The sequence below is a fragment of the Caloenas nicobarica genome, chromosome 2 (assembly GCF_036013445.1).
Source record: "Caloenas nicobarica isolate bCalNic1 chromosome 2, bCalNic1.hap1, whole genome shotgun sequence".
Classification (NCBI taxonomy): domain Eukaryota; kingdom Metazoa; phylum Chordata; class Aves; order Columbiformes; family Columbidae; genus Caloenas; species Caloenas nicobarica.
This window is the reverse complement of record NC_088246.1, coordinates 34,752,437-34,778,992: the sequence shown is the minus strand read 5'-3', so window position 1 is coordinate 34,778,992 and position 26,556 is coordinate 34,752,437. Positions and strand designations below refer to the sequence as shown.

General features: G+C 39.8%; 2 protein-coding genes across 3 annotated transcripts in view; both read left to right on the top strand.

The window, feature by feature from the left end:
- The window catches only part of HYCC1 (hyccin PI4KA lipid kinase complex subunit 1), a 364,011-nt gene that overhangs the window by 155,118 nt on the left and 182,337 nt on the right, over nucleotides 1-26,556 (top strand). The window lies entirely within an intron of this gene.
- The window catches only part of IGF2BP3 (insulin like growth factor 2 mRNA binding protein 3), a 115,128-nt gene that overhangs the window by 67,070 nt on the left and 21,502 nt on the right, over nucleotides 1-26,556 (top strand). For both annotated transcript variants that reach the window (XM_065628231.1, XM_065628232.1), the window contains 7 exons: nucleotides 4,917-4,968; nucleotides 5,061-5,124; nucleotides 13,688-13,972; nucleotides 16,269-16,403; nucleotides 16,989-17,111; nucleotides 19,618-19,753; nucleotides 21,626-21,757. In XM_065628231.1, the coding sequence (XP_065484303.1) occupies nucleotides 4,917-4,968; nucleotides 5,061-5,124; nucleotides 13,688-13,972; nucleotides 16,269-16,403; nucleotides 16,989-17,111; nucleotides 19,618-19,753; nucleotides 21,626-21,757 (927 nt within the window). The remainder of the gene's footprint in view (nucleotides 1-4,916; nucleotides 4,969-5,060; nucleotides 5,125-13,687; nucleotides 13,973-16,268; nucleotides 16,404-16,988; nucleotides 17,112-19,617; nucleotides 19,754-21,625; nucleotides 21,758-26,556) is intronic.

Below are 26,556 nucleotides of genomic sequence, written 5' to 3'. Positions count from 1 at the left end.
AAAATGGGTGAATTTGTTGCGCCTGGGCTCTGGCTGGTTGACACTGGGTCTGGACAGGCTGCCTGGGATGGGAGATGTGCTGGACAACCTGGCACTGAGCTCACTCATCCACCATGGCCTCCGCACAGGTGTTGCAGTGATATCCAGCAACATTTTTCAAAAATTACTGCTTCCTCAGGGATTTATTAGGGACTTCATATTTAATTTTCCTTGTAAAGCTATGCTAGCCAGGCCCCTTTTTTGGGATGCAATTTTCACCAGCAAAAAGATTAAGCCAAACCGAAGGCACTTTCAAGAACCTTTTTGCCCTTGTCAGTCATTGGCGGGCCTGCAGCAGAAATGATGGCTCTGCTGAGGTCCTGTTTTACATGTTGAAGTCACAAATTGCTAGCCCTGTTCGTGCTGTGCTGCAAATTTTAGCACACCAGGGCCTGGTGAGTGTCACATCAGGCTAGTTGTGCTACATAAATATAATTAATCAGAAATTGCCTTTTTTTTGGTAGACTTAAATATACCAACAGAGTACTTCAAGTGTGCAGATGGCATTAGTGGATCAGCCAGGCTTGACATCTGGAGTGATATTAGCATTGCTCTGCACTCCCACCCTCTCCTTTCCTTACCTGGCTCTTTTGTTTTCTTTTACCCTGTCTCTCCTCTTTTAAATCAAAAAGCCACTTGCACCAACAACTTTGTTACTTTCCTCATGTTGTTGCCTGACTTTTTTTTTTTTTTATTCTTCCTTTCTTGTTAAATCGCCTGAAACACTCAGTTTCTGAAGCCAGAAATTTCCATGTGGTCTCTTACTGAATGACCATAATCCTCCTGTCTTTTACTGCCTCCACTATCTGTGATTTCAATTGTATTGTCTAATTTTAACACCCAGTCAACACGATGGGTGTCATGGAAGCAAAGGTGGTGGCTTAATGGATTTGCTCTACATGTGTGGAGAAAATAACTTCAGGTTCTACCACTGTGAAATTCCCATCGCTAAGTGTGCGTGTGAGAAAGAAACAATATGGATAACTGCTTATGGACCAGATGTCTTGAGACTAATTTGCTTATGGTGTAGGGCAGAAATCCTACAGCACAGTGAGATGATGTGTATGAAGTAGTCTGTTCTGAAAGTGTAGGAAACAACTGCTCTGGTTTGTTCAAAGGTGCTACTTCTAAACCTGTGAAATCTGCTTTGAAAACCAGGATATTTTAGTGTGTGCTCCAAGCTCTTGGCTCTACTGAAGAGTAATGTTTCGTTGTTTCTATTTTCCTTTGTAAAGCAGCCTCGATTTGTGGGGCTTGGTGTAGGGTAATGCTGTTTATAATGAAGTCAGAATTGGCTTTTAGAGCCTGATGAATGAAAGTCCACAGTATAAGACTGCAGCTTTTTGTGAGAGAGACATCTGTGCTATAACAAGAGCAGGAGACCCAATTTAGACAACTGCTAGAAGGAGAGCTCAAGAGAAGGAAAGACTTTTTTTTTTTTTTCTAGCTTAGATTAAATATTTGTACAAATAAACTTTTCTTTTCAGCTGCTCATCAGAATTGCTGCTGCACCACCAACTTGGCTTTGAATTTTGTTCTGATTGCCCAACAAGGCTGTACACGAAGAGTGTTACGGAAGAGCAGCTTAAACAAAACATGTTTGTTTTGTAGCAGAACTAGAGGCTTTGGGCTAGAGAAAGAATTTAGGGAGAGGGAAAAGACAGTGCAAAGAGAAATATGAACAAACGAAGGATGTGACTAGAAACTGGCTGTTGCAGTAAATACTTGGGAAGCAAGAAACACATGCAGGAGTTGAGTTCTGTGTTTTGAAAGTGAGTTACGATAGACGATCTGGCTTTGAATACATTTGCAATGACTTCTCCCAAGTGCCTCGGCCAGTTCAGTTAAATGTTCTCCCTGTAAGAAGGTTGCTCCTCACATGCATACATCAGCAACTGCTCCTGATACTTTTTTACTAGTGCATTTTAAACACAGCCTGGTTAAAAGGCTGCCCCTGTGGTGTTGATCTTGTTTAAAACCTTGCTGCATGAGACTGATGGTGATGAAAATACAAGTGCCTGCTGAGGACAGTGCTATGGAGAGCAAGTGTTTTTGACCCAAGACGATTGTTTCTCATTTCAGTTAAAGAAAGGTCCAATCCTTTGAGGAAACTTCTCACAAATCCGTTTGGTAAAGCAACTCTCTTAAGAACATAGGAACTAAAATCACTTGGATTAAAGCCCAGACGGACACAGTCTCTGACTGAGATAGCTCAGAAGAGGATTAAGGAGCAGCCTAAGTGGACGACTCCTGGTGAAGAGGAGTGGGATGCTAAATGGGCTGTTCTTGGCTATTCCTCAGCATTAATGCTAAAGGAACCTTTCAGTCCCTAGGCTCCTTGGAGCAGTTGCAAGGCTAGTGTGTTGAGAGGTTTCTGATGACTGATCAGAAATATGCTGAAAGTTAGTTTTTAGAGAGAGTCTCTCTTTAAAAAGTTGTGTGAATTCAGCTTTAAAACATTATTTTTCTTGATGAAGCTGGTGACTTCAATATGTGGGTCTTCATGAAAAGGTGTCCTTATCCCAGAACATCAATTTAATATGGAAATAGCTTACAAAATATTGGTTAATTTTTATCCAGCAAAGTCTCGTGGTACCTCTGGAATTCCAGCTTTGATCTTTTCCTGTGTGATTAAAGACGACAATGATTTTTTTTTTTTTAAAGTGATGCAGCTTTGTAGCAGAGTGGACATGAGCTGGTGGTCTGCACAGTTCACATATAAACAAAATTGTAGTAACTACCTGAAGACATCAGCTCACATTGTAATACAGGCCGCTGTGTAATACAGCATGGCTGTTGACATTCTGTAGGGACAAAGAAATTGCTTTATCAGACTGATGAACTCGCTGGTATCCTGTTTTGAGTAAACATTTCAGAATGGGTCTCTGAACCAGTGACTTGCCTTTGCTCTTCTTGTTCTAAAACCCTGATCCCACCTGAGATTCTGTTCACCTGCTGAGGTCAGTGGAGGCACAATTACCACTTAAGGTGCCTGAGGAAGACGACTTTCCTCTAACCGTGTGGAAGTGCAGCCACAGACCTGCAAGATCTCACAACTCTCCCTCTTCTCTGTGCCAACATTTCAATTATCTTAACAGGATCTTCCGTAGTCTTTTAATTTATTTTAATCCCCTGGAGCATCTCTACTTTGGTAATATTTGGTGAATTTCAGAGCAAACTTTTCCTTAGTTTTAAATTGTCAGATTTGAGGTGTGGCAGAAATTTTTTTTTTTTTAGGAGATTGAAAAGGCAAACTCTCAAACTAGGCTAATCTCTACTTGTAGGAGGAGAGGACAATTAACAACTTGTCTATGAAAACAAAACAGTTGCCAAGAAAACTTACTAGATCCTATACAAGAAGGATGGGGGGATTCTGCAGTTAGAAGAAGTAATGCATTGCTCAAACTTGGTGAGCAGTGCATTACCTTTTAAATACCTAGCTTGAAATATTACCTTTGAAATGTCTGTGTGCAATTTCAATTTTAATAGGTGGTATAGATTGGAAATTATACTGATGTATGTTGTCATTAAGTTTGGGCAGATAAACTGCAATTTATCCTAAAAATGTCTTTTATATTGTAGTAAAAGTATACTGTACATTAATAAATTATAATTTTGAATTCTTAGTTTAATGAGGATGTAGACTTTGAATTTCACACTTTTATGGACTGAGGTTTTGTGCACACTCAGTTACTGGTTATAGCAAGTGGAAGTGGACTGCAATGAGAAGCTGCACTGATGTGTTTTTATGCTGACTGCTTCCCTTCTGTCCCTGCTTCCTTGTTTCCTTCCTCTCCCCAAAGGGTTTCTTTCCTCCCTTGCATTCTGACGTTTTGCTGTAAGAGACTAATGGAAGCACAGAATGGCACTTCAGTCACAGAAGAATTTGCAAGTTTACCTTTTCACTCTCTGGTGTAAATGGTGAACTCTTCCAGCATCATTTTAATTCTTGAGACAAAACACTAGGATGCAACAAACCACAATGATGTACTTGTGTTCTGTGCTAGTTACTGCCACGGTTGCTGTTTTCTGCAACATTATTTCTCGCCATGTGAATTTTAGAAGTGATACAACTGTGGGTATTTTAATATTTTAACTGGAATATTCTGACACCTTGATTTTCCTAAAAGTCTTATTGTTTCCTGCCCCTTCTTCATCCTCCCTTTGACTAGCATAAAGCAAATTATGCCAAATAAAACTACCTGATTTGGATTTCTTTTGCCCCTTGTCATACACTTTCATCTATTCCTCCCTAGCTTTCTGACAATTTTTCAAAAAATTGTGAAGATACTGTTGTGAGTGGTTCCTCTGGAATGGGTTTTTGGGAAAACTGTCAAAATATTTGCAGAACAGCTCCTGGTGTGCTGGTTTGTCTGGTTAACTTCTCTGTGTAGGCAAACCCCCACTAAATAAGAGAATAAGATATTTTTATGTATTGTCTATGCTTATTAGGGGGGAAAACAAGCAAAACCAATGGAACGTTATATACTTATAATATGTATGCTTGGGTTACATGGAAAGATTCCAGATTTACTGCTCTTTAAATCTTTCTGCCTCTGCTTGTAGCCCACTATGAGAACAGGTGATTTGAAGGTTGATTTTCAAAGTTTGTAACAGCGCAGTGTGATTTCTTGGAGTTATGTTCCGCACTTTCAGATTCATGAGGTTTTAAACACAGGTTTTCTGTTGTGAGAAAGAAAACTAGCAATGTGTTTGTTCTTCCCCAAATAATTAACGTTTCTACCTTATTGGAGCAGGCGTCTTGAATGCTATGTGTTCTGATAAAATTATTACAAACCTCGGTGTTTTCACAGGCCTTTTTGTTTTGTTAATTTGTTTTGAAACTGAAATCTGTTATTTCTCTTCCCTCTTGATAGGTGCTGGATAGTTTGTTAGCTCAGTATGGAACAGTGGAGAACTGTGAGCAAGGTATGGCTCTGCTCTCAAGTTGCTTTCAAATTTGTAGTGGGAAGTGAGTGCACAATGAACTTAACCTTTTTTCATCACATTTTCCTCTCTAGTGAACACTGACACGGAGACTGCAGTTGTAAATGTAACATACGGCAATAAGGACCAGGCTCGACAGTAAGTACCTTATTTACTTGTTACTGTCATTTAACTTTTATTTTGGAATTCATGTTGTTGCAATTTTTATATGCAACTTTGCTTCTGATTAATTTATCGATAAAACGATCACGTAAGCATTAACTCTTAATGAAGTCTCTTGGTCTTCCCCACGCCAAGCCTTGTGTGCATTACCTTAATTTGCTATATTTTTTTTTGTCATCAACTTTTCCTGCGCTTTGATTAAAAATAAATTAATAATTTTGAAAACTGCAGATTGGGGTAAAATTATTTGTCTGGGGAGGGCAGAAAGTCAGTGATTTACCAGTGACAGAGGATGGAAGTTATTGCTTAATGACTTTAGCCATGTTTTAAAAAAAGCTCTGTGATGTCCTTTTACAGTGATTGTTCTCTCTTCTGGTGAGCAGCTGCATTCTTCTCCTATTTGATTCTGTTGTTTTCCATTAAGATTTTTTTGTTTAAATCAGAAAATTTAATGCTGTTTCCAAACACAAAAAATCATAATCCAAATACCTAAAATAATTTATTTGGTCTTTTTGAATTTTAAGTCACATTTTATGCTTGCTTGTGTCTTCAGTAATTCATAACTTTAAATCTAGATATTAAAGTTTAAAAACATAATGCTTTACTTAACCATTGTATATCCCTTTCCTTTAAACATCCACATTACATATTATGGTATAAGTTTAATTTTGCTTTTCCACCACAGGTAGAAAAATGAGTTGTGTGTTCCTTAATTTCTAATCTGGTGACATAAACATATTTTCCTCCTCTTTGTAGCTGTAGCAGGTTAAACAAAACCAAACTCAGGGAAGAGCCTACAGTGATGTTTTCATTTTAACTTTGAAATTTCTGCCACCTTGTGGCTAACTAAAATCAGTGGTTAAGATGCAGAGTATGCTTATGGTATGCATTAATTCAAAATTACAAATGAAATAATATTTGTACATATAATTAAGTAATTATGACTTCTGTGTGACTTGAATGCAACACATGTATTTAATCTTTCAAAGTGTTAGGTTACTTGTTAGTATATTCTAAACAAATGTGATGGGAAACTTGTGTCAGTGGTGTCTCCTTTGTACGCTGAAGCCGAAGGATACACTGTTCTTCTTGAATTCACTATCTGACTTTTCTCAAAACCTGAATCATCCAGGTTCTTCTGTTGTTTTTAATTCTATTGTGCAGTAGTTAAGAAAAATATTGAATTTCTAGTTCTGAAGAAACCTATGGTGCAATGTTAAAAATCTATGCTACGTGTGCCAGTTCCTTCTTCAAAAATGTAAGAAGGAAGTACCTAAAATACCATGGAAAGAAGCATGATGCATGCTTCAGAGCTGTCTGTCATCTGTGATTTGGCTTCCTGGACTTCTGCTCTCCCTTCTAAAGTTGAAAACAACAACAGTTTCTCCCTCCTCAGACTGTGCTTGTAAAATTTTAAGTTCAATCCTGAGGAAATGCTGAGATAAGCCAAGACTGTAAGAGCATCTGAAATAAAATACTGTTTTGCATGAGAAATCTCATGACAATAACTGAAAACATCTTGAATTTGAAGCAGGTTTGAAGCATAAATGTTGGTGGAGTGTCTGAAGAGATACAAGTTGAACGATGACATAGTTTGGTTGTCTTGAACAGTAAAGTGAGTGAGGAAGCCTTGCTTTGCTTTTGTGAATGATTTTATACAGACATAGGGTTCAGGATGTGGCCTTGCAACCATACAGAAACCTCTAAGAGAAGAAGTGGCCAGACTGAGGTTTTTCTAGGAAAAAACTGTGAGGAATTGCACTGAAGAATCACTACAGACCCGGTGCGTGTAGCTTTTCTGCAGTGACGGCGGTGGTGTCAGTTGAATGGCTTCCCCAGCCATGACCTAGCTCTGCTGCTTGGAACTGGCTGCGGTGGACAGCAGGTCTGTGGAGGGGGTGGTACACAAGTGCCGATAGCTGATAAAAGGCAGCTTTGGTCAGCCTGTGTGGTACCAGGAGTAAGAAGAACTGACTTTATCAAAAGCTGCTCAGAGTTGTTGAGAATCATGCAGCTGATAACAGGCTTCGTATTTTGTAATTTAGCTGTTTAGGGTAAATTATACTCCTAGCCGTGACTTTCAGAGCAAACACTGACATTAAGTTTTCTATGCCGCTGCATACAGTGGTTCCCCAGTTCTAATTGTGTCTTTTCTGCACTTTTTGCAACACATGTGCTAACCTCAGAGTTAGTGCTGGCTGAGAGAACATGCAAAATTGGCCACTTTCCCACTGGATGGACTATATGGCATTGCTGTGCCTGTTGGAGTGTGCACTGGCAACGCTGTGCAAAGGTGCTGTAACACAATCTGGAGATATTTTTGATAAGCAGTTCTAAACAAGTGTGGTATGCATTGCTCGGAGGATGTTACTTTTGAACAAAACTTTTGGTTCCACCCAGCTGGGGAACTGAGCCTTCTTCTGTCTTGCAAGTCTAATTGTTGAGGCAGAGGCTTTTTTCCTCTAGGCTGGTACTGCAGTTGCGGAATATTCAATACAGGGCTGTATCCAAAATTAACTTGGAAACTGAAATTGGTGAGGAAAGCTGCAGTGCTTCTGAGAAACAAGTCTTGGATGGAACATGCAGCACCCAAAATCTGAGATGTACACGGTTTACTGACTTCTAGTTGGAATGGAGGTCTATGGCTTTGGCCTATTGTAGTGATGCCTCTTCCATAGTTGGACAGGCATGAGGCTGCCTTGACAGAAAAAGCAGGATGCTGCTCCTCATCTTTATGTGGTCAGAGCAGGGGAGCCAGGTGGCCAGCCCGGTATGTTTGTGGAGAGGTGTAGAGCAAACAGAGCCATGCACGGGTCTGCAGAAACCACCCTTCGCTCTCTGGGACTGTGGATAGCGAGGAGAAGGCTGGGACTGCCAAGGCATCTATATGACCTCATCCCTCTCCTCTCTTGAGAGGAGGAAGGCGTTGTTCGAAGTCGGAAACTGCCGTGGCCACAATCCTACCCAGAAACTGGAGAGGGCCTTTCAAAGCACGTGCATGCTGCTGGGGCACACGTAACTACTGAACGTCACGGTGGGTTATGGAGTATTTGGAAGAGGGGAGTTCAGAGGGTGAGAAGTAGAGCCTGGAGCCCATGGCTCAGCCTGAACAACCCAACCAGGTGCATGTAGGTAGCTTGTGACCGGCTTGTCAAAGGGCCCCTCGTCCTCTCCCGATATTGATCCCTGACTGCAACCAGCATGATGTGCCAATCATGTCCTTGTGATGTGCTGCCACCTAAGTTATGGCTGTTATCTTCAAAAGTTACACCACCTCCTCTTTCCCACCCCAAAATGTTCTAGTGTGTAGGAGTCTAATGCATGCTACAGGATTTAGCTCTACCCAAGATTTTGGAAGGGAAATTTTGTGCAAAGTTGATCTCATATATATGAAGTGGGTGTGTATTCTTTTTAGTATGGGGCTGGGTGGGTTTTTTAATCTTATTTTTTAGCTCAGGAATGAAGTATGTCTGGTTGTGTCTCATAACTGATGGTGTATTTTATATGCAGGCTGCGATGTGAGGAGTTCAGTATCTGCATCTTTGCGGATATTAGTAGGAATATAAGTAGGTACATTATTTGAGTGTTCAGACACTAGTGGTCACTTTTTAATTAGAATACTTGCAAAAATTTTTTTTTCTACATTTTCAATGAAGCACAATGCTCTGTATGTGTGTAGACACAACATATATCCTTGATGAACAAGAGTTGACATAACTGATACTTTTACATGCCGTCATGGGTCAGGGCTAATGTTGCCATAGGAACGATAATACTGAAAATTCAGTGGTGTATGATTACAAGCTTAGATTTATTTTTTTGTTTTTATTTTCAGAAATACTAATGAAAACTATATTTTAATGGAAAAAAAATCATTATGCCAAAGAAAAATTGCCCTGTGTATCTGTCTTCTCAGTATGCAAATGTATCTGTTCAGGGAGGAAAAAAGAAAGGTGGTGTACGTATAAGCTGCATGTGGGAGTGAAATATGTTCTCCATCTAGTGCTTAGTGTCATCATGCTATCAGTGGATGAATGATTTCCAGCACAAGACTTGGTGCTTTTACTGGATTCATTTATCTAGGATGCTTAACCTCTGCTAGCATCAGAACGGAGAAGGCTGGGCAAATGTTCTCTCTTAGGGAGCTCATGAGAGGACAGTGGTGAGATGTCATTTTGATGGGAAAAATTCAGGTGACTAATTTATGAAATATTCATTTGAATGTTTCATTTTTATGTAGGGACCCTCTTCTGAGCAGGTGTCACGTGAACATAAGCTAGGCTGCTACACATTTTAACAGAGTATAAGCAGTAGTTGCTGCTGTCTCTTAATTTGTTTTCTAAAAAAAAAAAAACCTGAACTACACTGAGATTCCTGTGCACCAGCTCTTGTGGGTATATGAAACGGAAGCATTTTCAATTTCCACTAAATATTGAATTTTAAAGAAGATTTGAAGGAGGAGGGCACCGCTTAATGAGGAAATTTACTGAATTTTTCTCCACCTTTGTCCTCATGAAGTGATTAAGACTTTTTAGCCCTTGTGCAGAAGATGGTTTGTGGGTTGTTTCAGTAGGTACCAGTAGTGCCCTCAGACAGAGGTAACCTGCACAACTTTCATTAACTTGAGGCCATGGAAGGAGCCCCCCAGCCCTGTTTGGGAAGGCTCAGGTCTCTGTGGAAAGACAGAGGAGGTGTTGCAGTCATTTGGACTTGAGTTTCTGAGGTGGTCAGTCTATGTGAGGATGTGCTTTTCAAAAGGAGCTGGATTGAACAGGTGTTTGGACTGAAACAGATGCTACTAGTGCTGCGAAGAACCAGTCGCTTTCCTCCGAGGCTCAGGCTTTCACAGGGAATGGAGATGGCTGTCCTGATAGCAAGTGCTGCCCTAAATGCTGTTTTACAGGAAATTTGCACCCACCTAGAGGACAGTCCCTAATCACTCAGTTATCTTTTTGATTTCTTCTCCCCGCTTCCTCCCCGCCCCTCACCCTGGAGTGCTGCTGAGATACCTCTAAAACTTCGGGCTTGTTATGGTGCTCAAGGACTGCTGAGCCATCATCTTGCCCAATTCCAGTCCTATATTTTGTGCTACAAAAAAAAAAAAAAAAAGAGTTCAGAACAGATAAATAAAGGTGTATGGCAATACTTTAAAAAACCTAGTGAAAACTGTCAAAGGTTGGAATGTGAAGATGAGGCTTGACAGCCAAAGTGAACTTTCAAAAGCTGTGGTCTTGCGTCTTCTGTAAGAAATGCACCAAAACTCTGTATTTGGGTGCATCACTGAAAATAAGTTATCCTGGAATTCCCCTGTGTGTGCCCAAATCAGAGTGTGGGACCACCTACCCAGGAAACGTCAGTTCCACAAAAGGCTTGGGAGAGCAACATTTAGTGACCAACTCTTCTGCTGACTTCTTGTCCCTTGAACAAGTCAAATTATCAAATGAGTCAGCCTATGAAATATGAAGAACTCTCTGACTCAGAGAGTGAATTAGTCGTTTTAAAGCGTTCTCTATAAATATCTAGACTAATTTAAACAAGTGATACTACTGTAGTTTCGCTAGTATACTGGAGAATCCTAGCATACAGTGCTATAGACACTGTAGTATCTCTAATATCCAGCTAGAGAAGTGAACTTTAAAGCAGGTTTGCCTTCAAATACTTGCTCAAAAGCAGCCCATCCAATATTTTTAGTGTGTTATTTTTCCGTGTTATCATATGGCTTTGGTGGCCAGGGATTATTCACTGCTGACATAACTGATTTTCCACAATGGCAAATGAACTTTTCTAAGCTTGCTTTGAATTTAAGGTACTTACATAGAGCTATTTAGCAATTTACAAGTTGTTCTTAAGAAGAAAAATTCCAGTCTTCTTTCTAGAAAAAGTATGACATATATATATGCCAGTTGTTGTTGTATATTTTTTTTGGTGAAAACGTGATAGGTATGTAGCTTGGTTGCAAACAAAAAGCCTAATGTTTTCCTTCTATCACTTCTAAGGAAGTGTGAGAAGTCTCATGCACTGATTTAGTGTAAAGCTTTGTATTAGTGCTGGGATTCTGGTCTAAAGGTGTTTTAAAGCCAGAGGAGATTGAAGCATTTTGGGAAAGAAACAATGTCTGAACTTGTCAAATGAATGCATGGAAGGGAATGAGTTGGGATGGATATCAATCTGGAGCCTAGCAGCATGTTCATGAAATTATTGATGCTCATCTCTCCAACATCTTGAGGTTTGTTTCCAAAAGAAAAAGGGCTTGTTCAACTGCGCTGTCTGCTGGTGCCATTTCTCTCCCTCATAGCAGTTCAGCTTTTTGTCTTATTTCAATAAAACTCAACCCAGACACAGAAGTCTCATATTTGCAGTCAAAAAGAACTTAATATGTTCAGGTTGCATAAAAAGGAAAGGCTCCGGACCCCTTTCCCAGATAGGATCTCCATGGAGAGGGACTTCGGCAGAATGCCTTTTGGGCATTGGAAATCCATGCAGAAACTAAAGTTTGAGAGAGAAATCCATAGGAACGCCAGTTTTGTTAATCCTGCTGCTCACTGCCCTTACTGTTTTGTAAATATAACTTTCTGTGTAATAGAATGCTCTTCCAAGTCCACAGAGTAAAAGTTAAGAAATGTCAGCTTTGAAACAGCCTGAGCAAATTTTAATCCAACTCTTTTGCCATATTCTCGAAGAGATTCTTCTGTTATGGGAGCGATTACACTCCCCCTTTTCCCAGACGACCTGTCTCTCATTTAGTGAACAGAAGCATTTAATGAGCAGTGATCAGTTATTCAATATCTTGCTTTCCTTGTTGTTCAATGGTATTGCCTTGAGCCTTATTTATTACCAGCCCTTATTACACACCATTCCAAAGACACAAATTACCTGTTTTCTCATAAGCTCTTTACTGTCCGACTGAAGTATTTCAAGAATACTGGTTCAACACCTGGGAGATGAGGGGTGTATTATCCCCAGTACTTGTATGACACTTCTCACCTGCAAAGCTGCTGTCACAGGGAACACCCGGGAGATGAGCAGTACTTTTCACTGGCTACCCTTGAAAATTGAAGTGGTTGGCTAGCATCATCCTTTATCTCTGCAGCAGAGGCAGGAGTAAACTGTTGCCGAAGGCAGAGTTTAGTAAACTGGCAGTAACCACCCACAAATGTATGTGAACAGAAAAACTGGAAGAAGTTTAATTTTCAGGGAGCTTGCTCTAGAACATATGGTTATTGGAGCTTTTTAAAGAAAATGTTGGTGGGTTCTTCAAAATGGGATGGAAACCTCCTCCCACTAGTGTTTTTAATTTAAATTTTGTCTTTAAACAAAATCCCCTAGTAAACTTTGGTCCAAGATTAAGCCTGGCATTTATAAACAACCCCAAATCAACGCACGTTCAGTGATATCAATATATCATATTGCTAATAATCTGAATAGTATACCTGCTGCAGTGAAATTGAAATGTCTTTCTTGGACAAATGCATTAATTTTATACTACTAGCTTACCAGCAGGCTGTGTGTAGCTTTAATTATTCTTATATTTTTTCTGGATCTTTAACTGCATTGTCTCTATTCTGTTTGTGAGTGGAAGGTCGTCTGCTCTTCAGAAATCTGACCCTTAAGGTGAGGGTTGTGCTCCCTCTGGGAGGCAGAGGAGACCAGCAGCTCAGGCTGACTTGCAAACTTGGCCTTATCTTGGTTAGACAGAGGGGCTGGGCAAGGGGAGAGCTGAGCGACCAGGTGGGTATTTGGCACGATGGACCACAGCGTGTTGTGTGCATTTGGGAGACATCCCTCTGTGGTATTTGACAGAGGGCTCTGCTTCGCCTAAAAAGCACAAGAGAACCTGAAACACTGTTTAACTGCCTTCTCACACCTCTGCATCTGTGGAGAGTTTGACAGAGGCGTTGGCTTTCATTTGCTAGTGAATTTTTAAACTTGCTTACAACAGGACTAGTTGGTAAGTTATGAGGTGCAGTTGTGGTCTGCGTAGTGGTGTTTCAAATGACGTTGTCTGGTTTTGAAGGCTTTTTATTTTTTTTTTCCTCCTGTCATAGCTATGTCAGTTATTGCAAAAACTCCAGCCAAATAGCTGTGCTGGCAAAAACGCTAATGAAGGTGCTGTGATACCAGCTAAAAAGTTTTCCCTCTGGTGCAGCTTTAATTCTGTTTGGGAAACTGATTTAAATTAAATCAGGCAAAAGAATGCTTTTGAGTGTATAAGCTCTGTCTCCTGTGAGGTTTTGCTGATAGGGTTGCACCAGCAAAATCTTTAAAGTGCACAGAAGCCCAGAGGAAGCAAGAGCTAACTTGTAGTCCTTAATATCGTGCCTTAAATAAAAAGAAAAAGTTGTTCAATCAAAATTTTGACTGAAGAATTTTGAATGTGACTTTTCATATTGGAACCAGTTTTTAGCTTTGTCATGTGACTTAGAAAGAACAAAAGTCTGTATCTGAATGACTTGTCATTTCATAAGGCCCTGCATATGATTGTGTGTGGTTTGTTTTGTTTTGTCTTTTCTTCTCTCTCCTCCCCTTTGCAAACAAACAGAGCAATAGAAAAACTGAACGGGTTTCAGCTTGAAAACTATTCCTTGAAAGTTGCATATATCCCTGATGAAATGGCAGCCCAGCAACCTCCGCAACAACATCCCCAGGGAAGACGTGGATTTGGACAGAGGGGTCCTCCAAGGCAAGGATCACCCAGCGCAACCACGAGGCAGAAACCACAGTCGGACGTTCCTCTACGGATGCTGGTTCCCACACAGTTTGTAGGAGCCATCATCGGGAAAGAAGGAGCGACAATCAGAAACATTACAAAGCAGACACAGTCCAAGTAAGTTGTTTTACAAAACTGTAATTGTAAGCTTTAATATTGTGTCCTCATCTCCTGTGTGAAGGGAAACTTGTAAAACTTCACAACTAAACTGTGTGGTCAGAGAGCAAATGAAGATAACGATGAAAAGGAAATATTTTGCAAGATTTATTCAAGGATTGGATTCTTTCTTTGACACATGTTCAAATACTAGCTGACTTGTATCTTTTTTTTTTTTTAAAAAAAGAAATTAGGCTATGCTAGTAGGATGGTATTTGATGCCGGAGAATTTGCTTACAGACGTACCAATAAGGTTCTGGCACAAAAAGTGAAACTGAAAAAACTGTAATATGTTGGTCTGTGGGATGTGCAGTCAGTGTGGTGACATATTCAAGACTTTAAGTGTTTATTCTAGCTTTAGCTTAATTTAGGGCATTCTTAGGACTTAAAAAATGTTTTCCATTCAAGAGGGGGGAAAAACCCAACCAAACAAAAACCCAACCAAAACCTAACCTTCCTATTTTGCATCACTGCTCCTTGCACCTCATCCCCCTGTATTGCTGATGAATACATTTGTTGCTATCAAGTTGCAGACCACACCAAAACACAGGTTAAGGAAATGCACGGGAAGCAAAAAGCAAGCTGCTAAGTGACCTAAGAAGCTTAGAGCACTGGAGTCTAGAGATGCTGGAGGAGATTGTTTCCAGTGCGTGTTAAATCCCTATCCACAAGGAATAGCTCAGTGCAGGCACAGAGGGAGGTGGGGATTGTCTTCAAAGTATTCTTCCAGGATACCCCTGAGAGTGAGAAGTGAAAGATGCTGCCTTCAGCTGGTACAAGCCCCCAGCTCTGTAGTTACAGCAGGCAGGACCTGTAAATGAGCTGTAAGCGAGGGGTGTGAGGGTGGGTGGCTTCAGTTTTGAGCGTAGTCAATGAGGATGAGGGAATCCTCTTAATTATACCCCCCACAAACAAGAAGGCTCGCCCTCCTCCCTCAAACCCAGGATTATCATGGTGCTCCTTTCAACCTCTCATTAGCATGTTGTATCCCAGGAGACTACTTGTGTTTAACAACACAGATTTAAGAGATTTGCGGTGTCCTGACAAGACTTGGTTGTAGTTTGCCTATGGGCAACCAATTTTTCAGGGGATATCTAAAACATCTGACTCTGGGACTATAAAAATCCTGGAAGACTGGCACAAGGTCAGCTTTTATCTCTTAAAAGAAGGCTGGATAGAGCAGAAATAATCACAGGCTGCTGACTTTACAGATACATGACTTTAAGAATGTTTTCATTGTTTTGGGGTTAAAAAAAGAAATGTCATCTACTTCCAGTTGATGTAAGGATTGCCATGGGCTTCTTAGAAAACATTACATCATGAAACAAAATGAATTTTCACTATCAGAAAGCACAGGAAAAATAAAGAGGCTTATTGAAAAGCAGCATAGTTGTTTGTCAGGTTTGGAAAAAACTGTGGTTTGGGGGAGAGGGCAGAAAGCAGAAGTGGAAAGAGTATGTGACCTGCAGTTACTGGCAGAGGACAAATTATATTCAAGGCATTGTCTTGAAGCAGGTCATAATTAGTTTTCGTTAAATTCCTGGAGCAAACCAAAACATGGTGTAGACTAAGACTAGTAGTTATAGGGTGGTAGAGAGTGAAGCTAGAGGAAAGGTGATGTCAGGACAAATTTTTAGGCTTAAAAAGCACAGAAAAGTAATCTTGAGGATGAATGCAAATACCTGCATGGTCATTATTAGTGAACTGACTGGGTTGGTGATGGAGTATTGAGAAAGCCTAAGGAAGTGCTGTCTTCAGTGGTTTACCGCAGATTGTCTATCTAACAGGTCCCCTGAATATCTTGATGGGAGTTTGATGTGGAAAAGAGATCCCAGTGTCCATAAAGACAATGTTTAGCTCAGGGATGTCCACCTCATTTTCACCGGTGGCCACATCAGCCTCGCAGTTGCCTGCCAAGGGCCGAATGTGATTTTAGGACTGTATTAAGCGTAGGAGTAGTTACACTTATACAGTCCTAAAATCACATTCGGCCCATGGCAGGCAACCGTGAGGCTGATGTGGCCACCGGTGAAAATGAGGTGGACACCCCTGGTTTAGCCAGTAAAATCAGGATAGGAGAGGTTCTTTATCACACAAAACCCTCAGTATTTAGATCTTTAGGCAATTGTATCTTTTGCAAAATTAAACTACTTAAACATTGTCAGTGTTAGCTCAAAATAAACTAGTTTTATGAGAGCTGGAAATATGCAAAGCTTACCATGCAGTACATGGTTACAGTTACTGTGTTTCTTTCAAGAATTGATATTCATCGTAAAGAGAATGCAGGTGCTGCTGAGAAACCAATTACCATCCACTCAACTCCTGAAGGCTGCTCAACGGCTTGTAAAATTATTATGGAGATCATGCAAAAGGAAGCTCAAGATACTAAATTGTGAGTAAAAGGCATTTCATTGTGGAGGCATTAAAAATTCTGAATTCTTGTTGGCTCAATTTAAAGATGTAGTCTTTTAAAAAAAATAAACCAGTCAATCTTTTTCTGAATATTTTTTGCCGTTTTCTGTATTTAAGTAGGTAAAGGAACTAAGGCTTTTTTCTTTTCAGGACAGTTTACTTGTTTGATTAGCCCCAGCACAAATCTGTGCTTTTAGCCATTGTATGGCTGTGATTTTTGAGGTGAACTGGAGCCAATACTGCAGTTTCTTGAGCAACTACTAGTTTTTAACCAGAGTAGTGTAACAAGTTGTGAGTTCTCATTAAAAGCTTTAAGGTATATTTCTTCCTTCCCAACAGCTCTTGCTACTTCAGTCTGACTTATTTAGCAGGTATGTTACAAGGAAGCTATAGATGATAGTGCTGAAATATGCATTCCACTTGGACTCATTTTGCTTATTGTATAAACATGTATAAGTGAATGGGACTTGTACATATTTCTATGAAAATAAAATTTATCCATAACATACATAAAAACTTGCACTCTGATCTCCAAAAGTCTCACTGCATTTAACTTCTATTACAGTACGGAAGAAATTCCCTTGAAGATATTGGCACATAACAACTTTGTTGGTCGACTTATTGGCAAAGAAGGAAGAAACCTGAAGAAAATCGAACAGGACACAGATACTAAAATCACAATATCTCCGTAAGTTTTCAGTGGCCTTATCTTTCTGTGAGATGTCTCAAATAGCAACAATGCTGCTGTGGTACATTCAGGTACAGAGTTCTTACAAAAACACTACATGTGTTTTGAAGGCTGAGATAACAGCCTTTTGGAGGCCTTTCCATAATGTGTATTAAACTGTTACTTAAGCTCAGTTAAATTTAATGTAAACAGTGAGTCTTCATTGTAAACTCAGTCAAGAGCAAGCCTAAAAATATCATAGGCTATGTGGAGCCTGTGTTATACTATATTTTAAGTGTCAGTTGTTTTTAACGTATTATACCATATGTAATGACGAGTGTTTTAAACCGTAAGCCTGGATCAGTTCTAAGATGTGTGAAAATGAGTGAAAGTACTGATGTTTCAGTTTCTGGTATAGATCAGAATTTTGGACAAGAAGGAAGGAAAAAAAGCAAATGAATATTAAGTATTTTTAGTAGCAGTTCTGTCCCTCTGGCCACTAGCAACCAAACTGGAATACATGGACTAGTCTTCTAAGTAATAGCTTTTGGTCTGTGAATTTGTGAAGGTAACTGAGACCCGTTCAAATTTAGCTGACATTAAACAGGACTGAGTTTTCACCTTCACTGCAAATCTGCAAATCACTGATTAGATCAACATCTCTGTAGAAGCCTGGATGTTAATAGTAGTTTTACTCTGGAGCAATATCCTCAGACAACCTCCTGTTTTGAAAAACGAGTGCTCTGATGTGAACTTACAATCATTTGAGGGCATCTAAGGCTTTAGCAGGAAAGGATGAGAGTAATGCTTGTAGACTTTAGGAAATGGAGAAAGTTTAGAAGACACATGGAGGTATATGAAGAGATGTGAATATATGCAGGAGACAAAAAAAAACGTATTGCAGAAAATAGCCCAGGTGAAGGCAAGGAAGCTAAGAATGAATGAGGTTCCTCAAAAAGAAGAAATTCAAAATTGTGTGAAAGAACCTGAGACCTTCCTTGAAGTCATGTAAACATTTGTGGAATTAGTCTGAGGAAGAGAAGTGAATCCACTGGAGAAAAGGCACCCAAGTAAGTGTTTCAGGAATACATTTTGTAAGGCCAGCATGGTCCCTTAAATGTGTTGGCATAAACATTTTGTTTGCAAAAAGTACTCAGGCTGTTAATGCTATTTCTTAAAGGGAAAAAAAAACCAACCACACATGTACAGGCTAAATGGGATAATGGTTTTCATTCCGTGAAACCAACTTGTCTTTTTTGATGACAGAAATAACACATTGTCTGTAAACATTTGCAGACTACTTCTTAATTTAGCAAGTTAATGGCTTATTTGCATTAAAATCTTGGCCTCAAGAGCACACTTGTCATGCTATGCCCGAAATAGCCCCATGAAGTCGCCTGGTTTAATTGGTACATAAAAGAGGGCAAATATACCCATTGATTCTGCTTTGTGTAATTAGTCTTTCTTGTGATCTCTTCATTCAGGCTTTTTGGTAAGCTTGTCCATAAAGTTAAAGGCAGCTGGTTTGGGAAAGTGTTTCCTTTCTCCTTTGGGGTGTTCTCCACCACTTTTTCCTTCCTGAGGCAGTAACTCAGTGCTTGCACACCAGAAACTTAAGGATTGCTCTGTGAATGCATTTTGTGCTTGCTGCCGCTTAAGTGAGATGCGCAAGTTGCAACACGCTGCCCACTGAGCAAGAAAGCAAGCCTTGCATGCTGCTTTTTCTCTCCTTCCTACCGTGGGTTTCACCACCTCTGTTGTACCACGCTCTATTTCTTTTTTTTTAGGTTGGTTGGTTTGTTTGTTTATTTGTGGTTTTATTTTGGTGGTGTGTGTTTGTTTTTTTTTTTATCTTTGCCACTTCAGCTCACCTTTTCTCCATACGTGGATATACCACGGCTTCCCAGTTGGTTTCTTCCATTTTACCACAGTAGGTCAGTGTTTGTCGCCTAACAAAGCACTAGTTTAATGCTGTAGCCCTTTCATTTTCCTGCAGGAGATAAGTGTTTTGCAGCAGATGTTGACTTGCACACAGCTGGGGTGTTTTTTTTCCTCCCTCTCAGGATTTGGAGGCTCTTCTGCAGTTTCACTGAGGGTTGGGCTTTTTCTCCCTCCTCAAGGAATTCACTATTGTTCTCAAGGAAAGAAAGTTTTTTATGGTCTGTTTCTGGGATGTCTAAAATCCCTGAAGCCCTCTCTCTGCTAGTAGGGCTGGTGTGGAGTGCGAAGCTGAACCTTGTGCTCTGCAGCTCATGTTCCTACGGAGCACGGTGGTTTCCATCTTGTGTTACACATAAAGCACACCTCAACCATCTGATGCCAAACCTCACTGCGGCGGTTTTTGTTGAGTTTGCTGTGAGGACAGAGTTTCTCCAGATTCTCTGAGAACTGTGTTTGAGCTCTGTTATGAACTGATACAACAGTCTCTGGAGGGCAAACTCCACATGCTCAGATGTCATCCCACTTGAATCATAAATCTGGATTAGCCTTTGTCCGCTAATTAACCGTGCTTCTGTTTTATCTGCAGATTGCAGGACTTGACACTCTATAATCCGGAAAGGACCATTACAGTTAAAGGCAGTATTGAAACTTGTGCCAAGGCTGAGGAAGAAATTATGAAGAAAATCAGGGAGTCTTATGAAAATGATATTGCTGCTATGAATGTGAGTTGTCTTGTTGCCTGGGCCCTTTCTAGAACTAGAACCATGGAAAGGTTTAGGTGTGAGGGATCTCTGGAGGTCACCTGGCCCATCGAGGGGTTGCTCAGTATGGGACCCACTTCAGAGTTAAATGAGGTTGTATAGGGACTTGTCCTCTTTTTGAACATCTGCATGGGCAGAGAGTTCACAGTCTCTCTGGGCAGCCTGTGCCCTGGCTCAGTGCTTTCATGGTGAAAAGTTCTTTCCCAACAGCTGATGAGAATTTCCGTGTTGCAACCTCTACCTGTTGCCTCTTGTATTAATCTGTGGGGCTTGGGCAAGGTTTTTTTAATTAATTAATTATGTATGTATGCTATTTTAATTAAGGCTTTTTCTGATTTGTTTTGAGTAGGGGAACTGAGAAACTGAGGTAATGAATGAGCACTTTTCAATTGTTGCAAAAACCTAAAAGAATGTGTGTTTATGTACTATTGTGGTTTGTGTGCTCTAGTTTGTATATATTCCTTAAAGTAGTGATTCCTAGTCTCTTCATGTTAAAAGTGTAACAACACATGGATGAAGGATCTCTCCTGCTTTCAATTACTTAAATTAGGAATGCTTTATTAAGGTTTTTCTTAATATAGATGATAAAGATGAAAAGTTAATCAAAGATGATTGGTGATTATATAACAAAACCCACACGTCTGATTTGTTTGCCAAAGTATTACTAATGCATATTGAGAAACTATTAAGATTTTTGATAAGTTATGTAGAGCTTTTTGCATGTGTATTGAAATCTTAAGGTCTAGAATCGGAGTGAAAATAGTTTTTCAGTTTACAGTAGTCTCTGATTTTCTAGAAATGGCTGTTCTTCATGGTTTCTCTGCCAGCTGGAGAGAATATTTTCCCTGCTTTTCCTCTCCCTCCCATACTATAAGCAAATCGCAGGATACAAACTACACATGAGGACAAAGTATTTTGTAGTGGTACATTTTTGCTTCACATAGTGAGCAGAAACATGGGGTGAGCTTGAGGCTGCTCTGCTGTTTGGCAAAGGTGTGGGTACACAGAAAATCGCCTCTGGTACTGGATTGATTTCAAGTTTAGTTCGTAGTGATTATTAGGGTAGTTTTTCAGTTGGTGAAGCTTTTGGGGTGGTTTTTGGTATCTCATGATTGGCTTATCTTGATAGCTTGAGATGGTGTCAGTCTCTAGCTGAGGTATTTCTAAAGCATCATCACGTTACTGGGAAATAATCTGGAAAAGTAAAAAAGGGTACTGAAAGGTTTTGTGTCATGGTCAACAAATGCTTCCTACCACATGATGCTTTTCTCAGATGTGGTCAGATAAGGAACACACAACTTTAATAGCTGATGATTTCCCAGGAAATTCTTGGAAATATATTGGGAAAAATCAAATACTTGATTTTTCACATGGTGTGGGAAGGAAAGGAAATGAGGAGGAGGATGGGGTTATAGTGTGGCATATACCCCTAGTGTATGAAAAGTCATGGCTTGTTCATGGGATTTCTCTGTTTCTACAGGGCTGTCTGTCCTTTTAGTATAACGTAAAAAACCCATATATTTCTCCGATAGTTCTGTTCGCTCTGAAAGCAATTGTGCTATTGCTTGAATTTCTTTCTACAAAGTTTTTCATGAGCTTCAGTGATCAGGTTGTAGCAAGCGATTCCCACCTGCCTTTCCTACTACATATTTTTAATGCTATTGGTCCATGTGTATGTCTGGGAAATAGGTTTGAAGCAGAGTCCTTGAGGTAATAGAGTTGAATTTTTTTTTTTTTTAAATAATACACATCTTCTGAAAAGGTTAATAGCCGATGCCAACTAGGATTGTCATTAAAGTTAATAACCAAGACTTAACTCTTCTGCCATTGCAGCTTCAAGCACATTTAATTCCTGGATTAAATCTGAATGCCTTGGGTCTGTTCCCACCTTCTTCTTCAGGAATCCCACCTCCTGCAGTGAGTGTTGCCTCCGCTGCTGCTGCTGCTTCGTATCCACCATTTGGGGTAAGGGAAATCCCTGATTTTGGATGGTTAGTGGATGGTGATAATCTGTGCAATGCTGCTGTTCAAAACTAATCAGTTTGCTATATTTTTGCCAAATCACCTCAAAGATCTGGGAGTGATGTTTCAGTAGCTCCGTTCTGTTGGTTTTCTTAATGTTGTCTGTCTTCCTGCTTGTACACTGAAAGTATTTCATGGGGCTGCAGTTGGAAACAGACATTCATTGGTCATTTAGTGAAACGCTCAGTGAAACCAGAAAATGGTGTTTCTTAGAAAAGTGTTAGACCTTATTTTCTAGACAACTTGAATTACTACAGAAAGAAATGTCATAAAATGGAATGTAAAAATTGCTGGAATTTGCAATTAATAATGCTACTCTGTAGTTGTGTTCCTATTGATATGGAAGGAAAAAGTGATCCCTTGTCATAAAGCAGGGTTCCAAAATGAAAATGTTTGTTTGAATGCTGCAGTTTTATAAATGTATAAGCTCTGAAATGCAGTATTGTTAAATATATAGGATTTAAATTACATAGACTAATCTCCAGAAAGCTGTGATTTGCTTGCTACATTGCTCTCTAAGAAATACATGAAAAAAATTCAATAGAATCTTATTCGAATCCAGTCCTTATTAGTAATCATAAACGAGGTCTTTTGCTATGGAGCAGAAGATAATTTGTTGTATCAGAAAGATCCAGAGTCTTTCTGGAAAGAGATGGTGCTCTGCTAGTCAAGACAAGACAATCTCATTATACTGAGAAGAATATTTTTCATGTCTTCCCTGTTTCTGGTGGCGGTTGCTGTGGGCAACTCAATGGAAGATGAATTTTCAAAATGAACCCTAACAAGTGGATAACGGAGATTTACAAACTCTGACGTGGCTGACTGTGCCCTCTTCTTTGCTCAACAGTAACATCTAGAGAGTTGAGTCTGAGATTCCTCATGACCTAGAAAAGTGAAAATGTGGCACAGCACACTGAAATTTGTCAAATAACTCAAGCGGGTCTATATATATTGCACTAAAGGAAGGTTGTTGCCTAAGTACTTTTCCCAGAGGAAGAAGCCAAGAAAATGTCATTTCAAGGAACAGGAAAAGTTCCACACTTGTAGCATTGTTTGTGGGAATGAACAACTTGGGTGTTACGAGTATATTAAACTATATTGAGTATAATAGTGGCTTTATCAGGAAAAGGTGCTCCGATGAAAACTACAACGGAAATATGTTTATACTCTGTTATTTTATTGCTAATATCAGTGCCTCTATGACAAAAGTTCTCTCCACCCTTAGTCCCTGTGCACTTCGATTAGAGTGGTGGACTCAACTAAAAAACCATGGGTTTCTGCTTCATTGTATTGTACAAAATGACATCTGTGGTAATGGATTGCCTTGATTTACTGTTACTTTTTAAAGAGAAACTAGAAGTGATTTGTTGATAGTGTATAACTTTAGTGTTATGAGAAGCGTAGCTTTTCTTTTTACTCAAGGTTTGCAACCTACTTTGCTATTCTTGATATTCACACTATAAGCCTGCAGGTTCTTTTCCTCACTTGGCTTATTTTCATTTCTTTCCCACTTTTTCCTTTTGTTGTGGTTTGTTCTTGATTTTTTTGCTTTAAACATGCACCTAAACAGTGCTCAGTTTAGTGATTTCAATCTTAGTCATGTCTGTCCCTCTGCTAGTGCCTATTTTTCCCTGCCAGATGCACCTTTTTTAGCCTGCTAGGAATCTCTGGCAGTTTCCAGGTTTCTGCAAATAAGATAGTGGCAACATCTGGAAAAAAGGCATCGAGAAACAAGTGTCATTGTGTAAAAGTGTGGGAGCTTTGCAGCTGGAAGGACCACAGTGTCTGAACTGTCTTGCTCCCGTTCATGCTGTTTGCTCAGTCCTCTGAATAAGCTCCCGTTCCAGATAGTCTGGAAGTATGACAAGCTAACATGCAAAAAGAAGGGATAAACTCACAGATTCAAAGGATAAACTGGCTTTTGTGGAGGTTGGGGGTGGTACCAGGACAGCCCCTGAACCTGAAACTAAGGGCTTCTGAAACAAATGCATGAACAGTTGAAACCATTTCACCTTTTCTTACTTATGTGACCTGATCTGGAAAAGAGCAGGTGGTTCTGTGACCTTCAGGCAAGTCAGCCCTTCAGATTACTTGGAGTAGTTGTCAGTCTCTGGGGAGAAGAAAACAAGGAAAAGTATGAGTTTATCTTTTAACGGAGGCAGTTTACAAAAAAAAAGGTTTCTTTTTTTTTTACTTTATTGGACAAAGACTTGTAAATCTTGTTTGTGTATGAAGTTAATTTTTGAGTTTTACTTCTCTCCTCTATTTTTTTTTTCCTCTAGTAGAACAATTTTTAAGACGCTGATTAAATAAGCTATTGGGGCATGTAGAAGTACAAAGGGCAGAAGGAAAGGGCTGGCTATGTTTCAAAGAAATGGAAACAACCTGAAAAGCTAAAGGTAACTGCAGAGACTGATCTAGAAGAGCTCACAAGGGACTTAAAAATAAAAATTAAATATTCTATATGAATGAGAGAGGCTTCAAGGAAACAGTCTTAGAAGAAGCATTAATTGAGAAATCACAGGGACACTTAATGTCCATTTATCTATGAGCTACTTGTTACCAAGTTCCTTGTTTTGGCAAAGGTGTTTGGGCAACTTAAGTCCCTTTAGCTTGAGTGGATGTCTTTGTTCACTTGGAGCACTGGTTAGCTGCCACTGAGGATATTCCTTCCAGGCAGCTGAAAACCTATTCTGAAAACACTGCTGGCATTGGGGTATGAAGTGTATCCTGCTGCAATCTTGCTTATTTTTAAGTGCAAATTTTGCCTTCTGCTCAGGGATGGGCATGGGTGGCTCTTCCCTGTCACCTGTTTGTCTGAGCAAAGGTGCATTCCACAGCTATACCATCATCAGGTGCCTCTTGGCATCTATTGTCATTGAAGTAGTGTCATGAATGTGTGCTTATAGGGAGCCTTGGGACCCCACCGTGGTGTGCCTGAGGGTTATGAAGCTTATGTTTGAGTATCTTTGAATGCATAGACTCTTTCTTCACCCTGTTGTGGGGATGGACTCACAAGTGGCTCTTTGAGTCAGAAGAGTCAGGTGGGTGAGTTTTAGGCTTTTGCAGAAATTTCCATATGGAGATTATTCTTCAGATGTGCTGTTTTCTAGTCATAATGTGTTGCTATGACCTCGTGTAGGACTTGTTCCCAAAGTAACCTGAGGTGTCATCTTAATAATTGAAACAAGTGTCTGTCACATTCCTGATCCCGTTTTTTTTTAATATGGGTGGAAAGAGAAAAGTCTGCATGGTAAACAGATCTAGGATTTTGTTATGTTGTGAGAGCTTAAAGTGACAGGTATGAACACCCATATGTACAGCCTTAGCCAAGTATTCCTAAAATGGAGCATTCAGGAGTTAGGGACTGAGCAATTTGATAGGTTTTGCTGTGTTCATGTGAGCTGTGTGATGCTTCATCCTCTTCCTCTTCATGCAAAACTTTAAGGCATATTTGACAAGAGCATAAACACTGTTCTCCAGCTGCTTCAGGAACAGTCTGGTGTCACAGACTCAGTGGATGGCGATGTTATCAAACACTGGTTTGCATTTAGCTCCTTGGCCTAGGTCACAATCAGGAGAGCAATTTCCACGTGACTGAGGTACTTCATTCTCTATGGTCCATAGAGAGCCACCATCGAGGACATCAAAGTCTTATTGCACAGAGCCTCATCTAATTTAATCTAATGAGATGCAGTTTCTGTCTTACTAAGAAGTTGGTTGTAGCTTTACCCTCTGTCCTGGCAGGAGAGGCCCACGCAGGATGGCACAGGCTGTCCTTGGTTTTGGTTTATGGATATAAACATGCAAGTGTCTGCTGCACGTGGCTAACAGCGTCCGAGCACCACATCTGGTACAGGATAATGATTATTTTTTGGGATGTTTACCTGTCATTAGCAACAAGTCCTAATATACTAACTGTCATTTATTTGCAAAGTCCAAGCTCTGTTTGCTGGTTTAAAGCACTTATTTTGTGTAGTGATTTAAAAGGGATACAATGGAATTGCATATTGTGCTTCAATTCCTGAATTTTTCTGTCTCTTTTTGCAAAAATCCAAGATCTACATACTTTTCTCTATCTTCCTAAAAGGCAAGTAAATTGGAACGTGGGAATCATTGAAATGTTTTAAGGTTTGAGGAAAAAGTAGGACTTGAGAAATGCCTTGGTTCAGAATATTAGGAACTAAAAATTCTTGTTATTCTCAAATGAGCATGATTTTACTCTTATGATCCTGGTGATATGACAAACTCTTTTTTTAATGATTGTGTGCCCTCGTGTGACCGTGCTAAGGACCAGTAGCCTTTTTCTGCTTATTTGTACTTGATGTCTTGTCCAGCTGCTTTTGGGCCTGGAGAACCACCACTTTCTGTTTACCCTTGAAATCTTTCTCCTTAACTCTGTACTCTAAATGCTTGTGTGTGGTGCAGTTATGACATTTGTGAATAGTTTCATTAGTCTGCCCACTGTTACTAGTAATGAGTGTCATGAGCTGAGCACCTGCACAAAGAATTGGGATTTGTATAAAGAGGAGAGTAAGATTCTGCAAAAGTGAATATGCCCTGTGCTTATGTTTTCCAGACAATACCTTACCAAAAAAAAAAAAGTTTTAAAATTCTCCCAGCCAAGCAGCTTCAGATGTAGAATTGTACCGCTCAAACCAGTTTTGATGAAGTTGTTGCTTACGTCTTCTGAACTTTGGGGAGAAATAAGCACATGCTTATCTCTCAAGAATAAAAGTTTG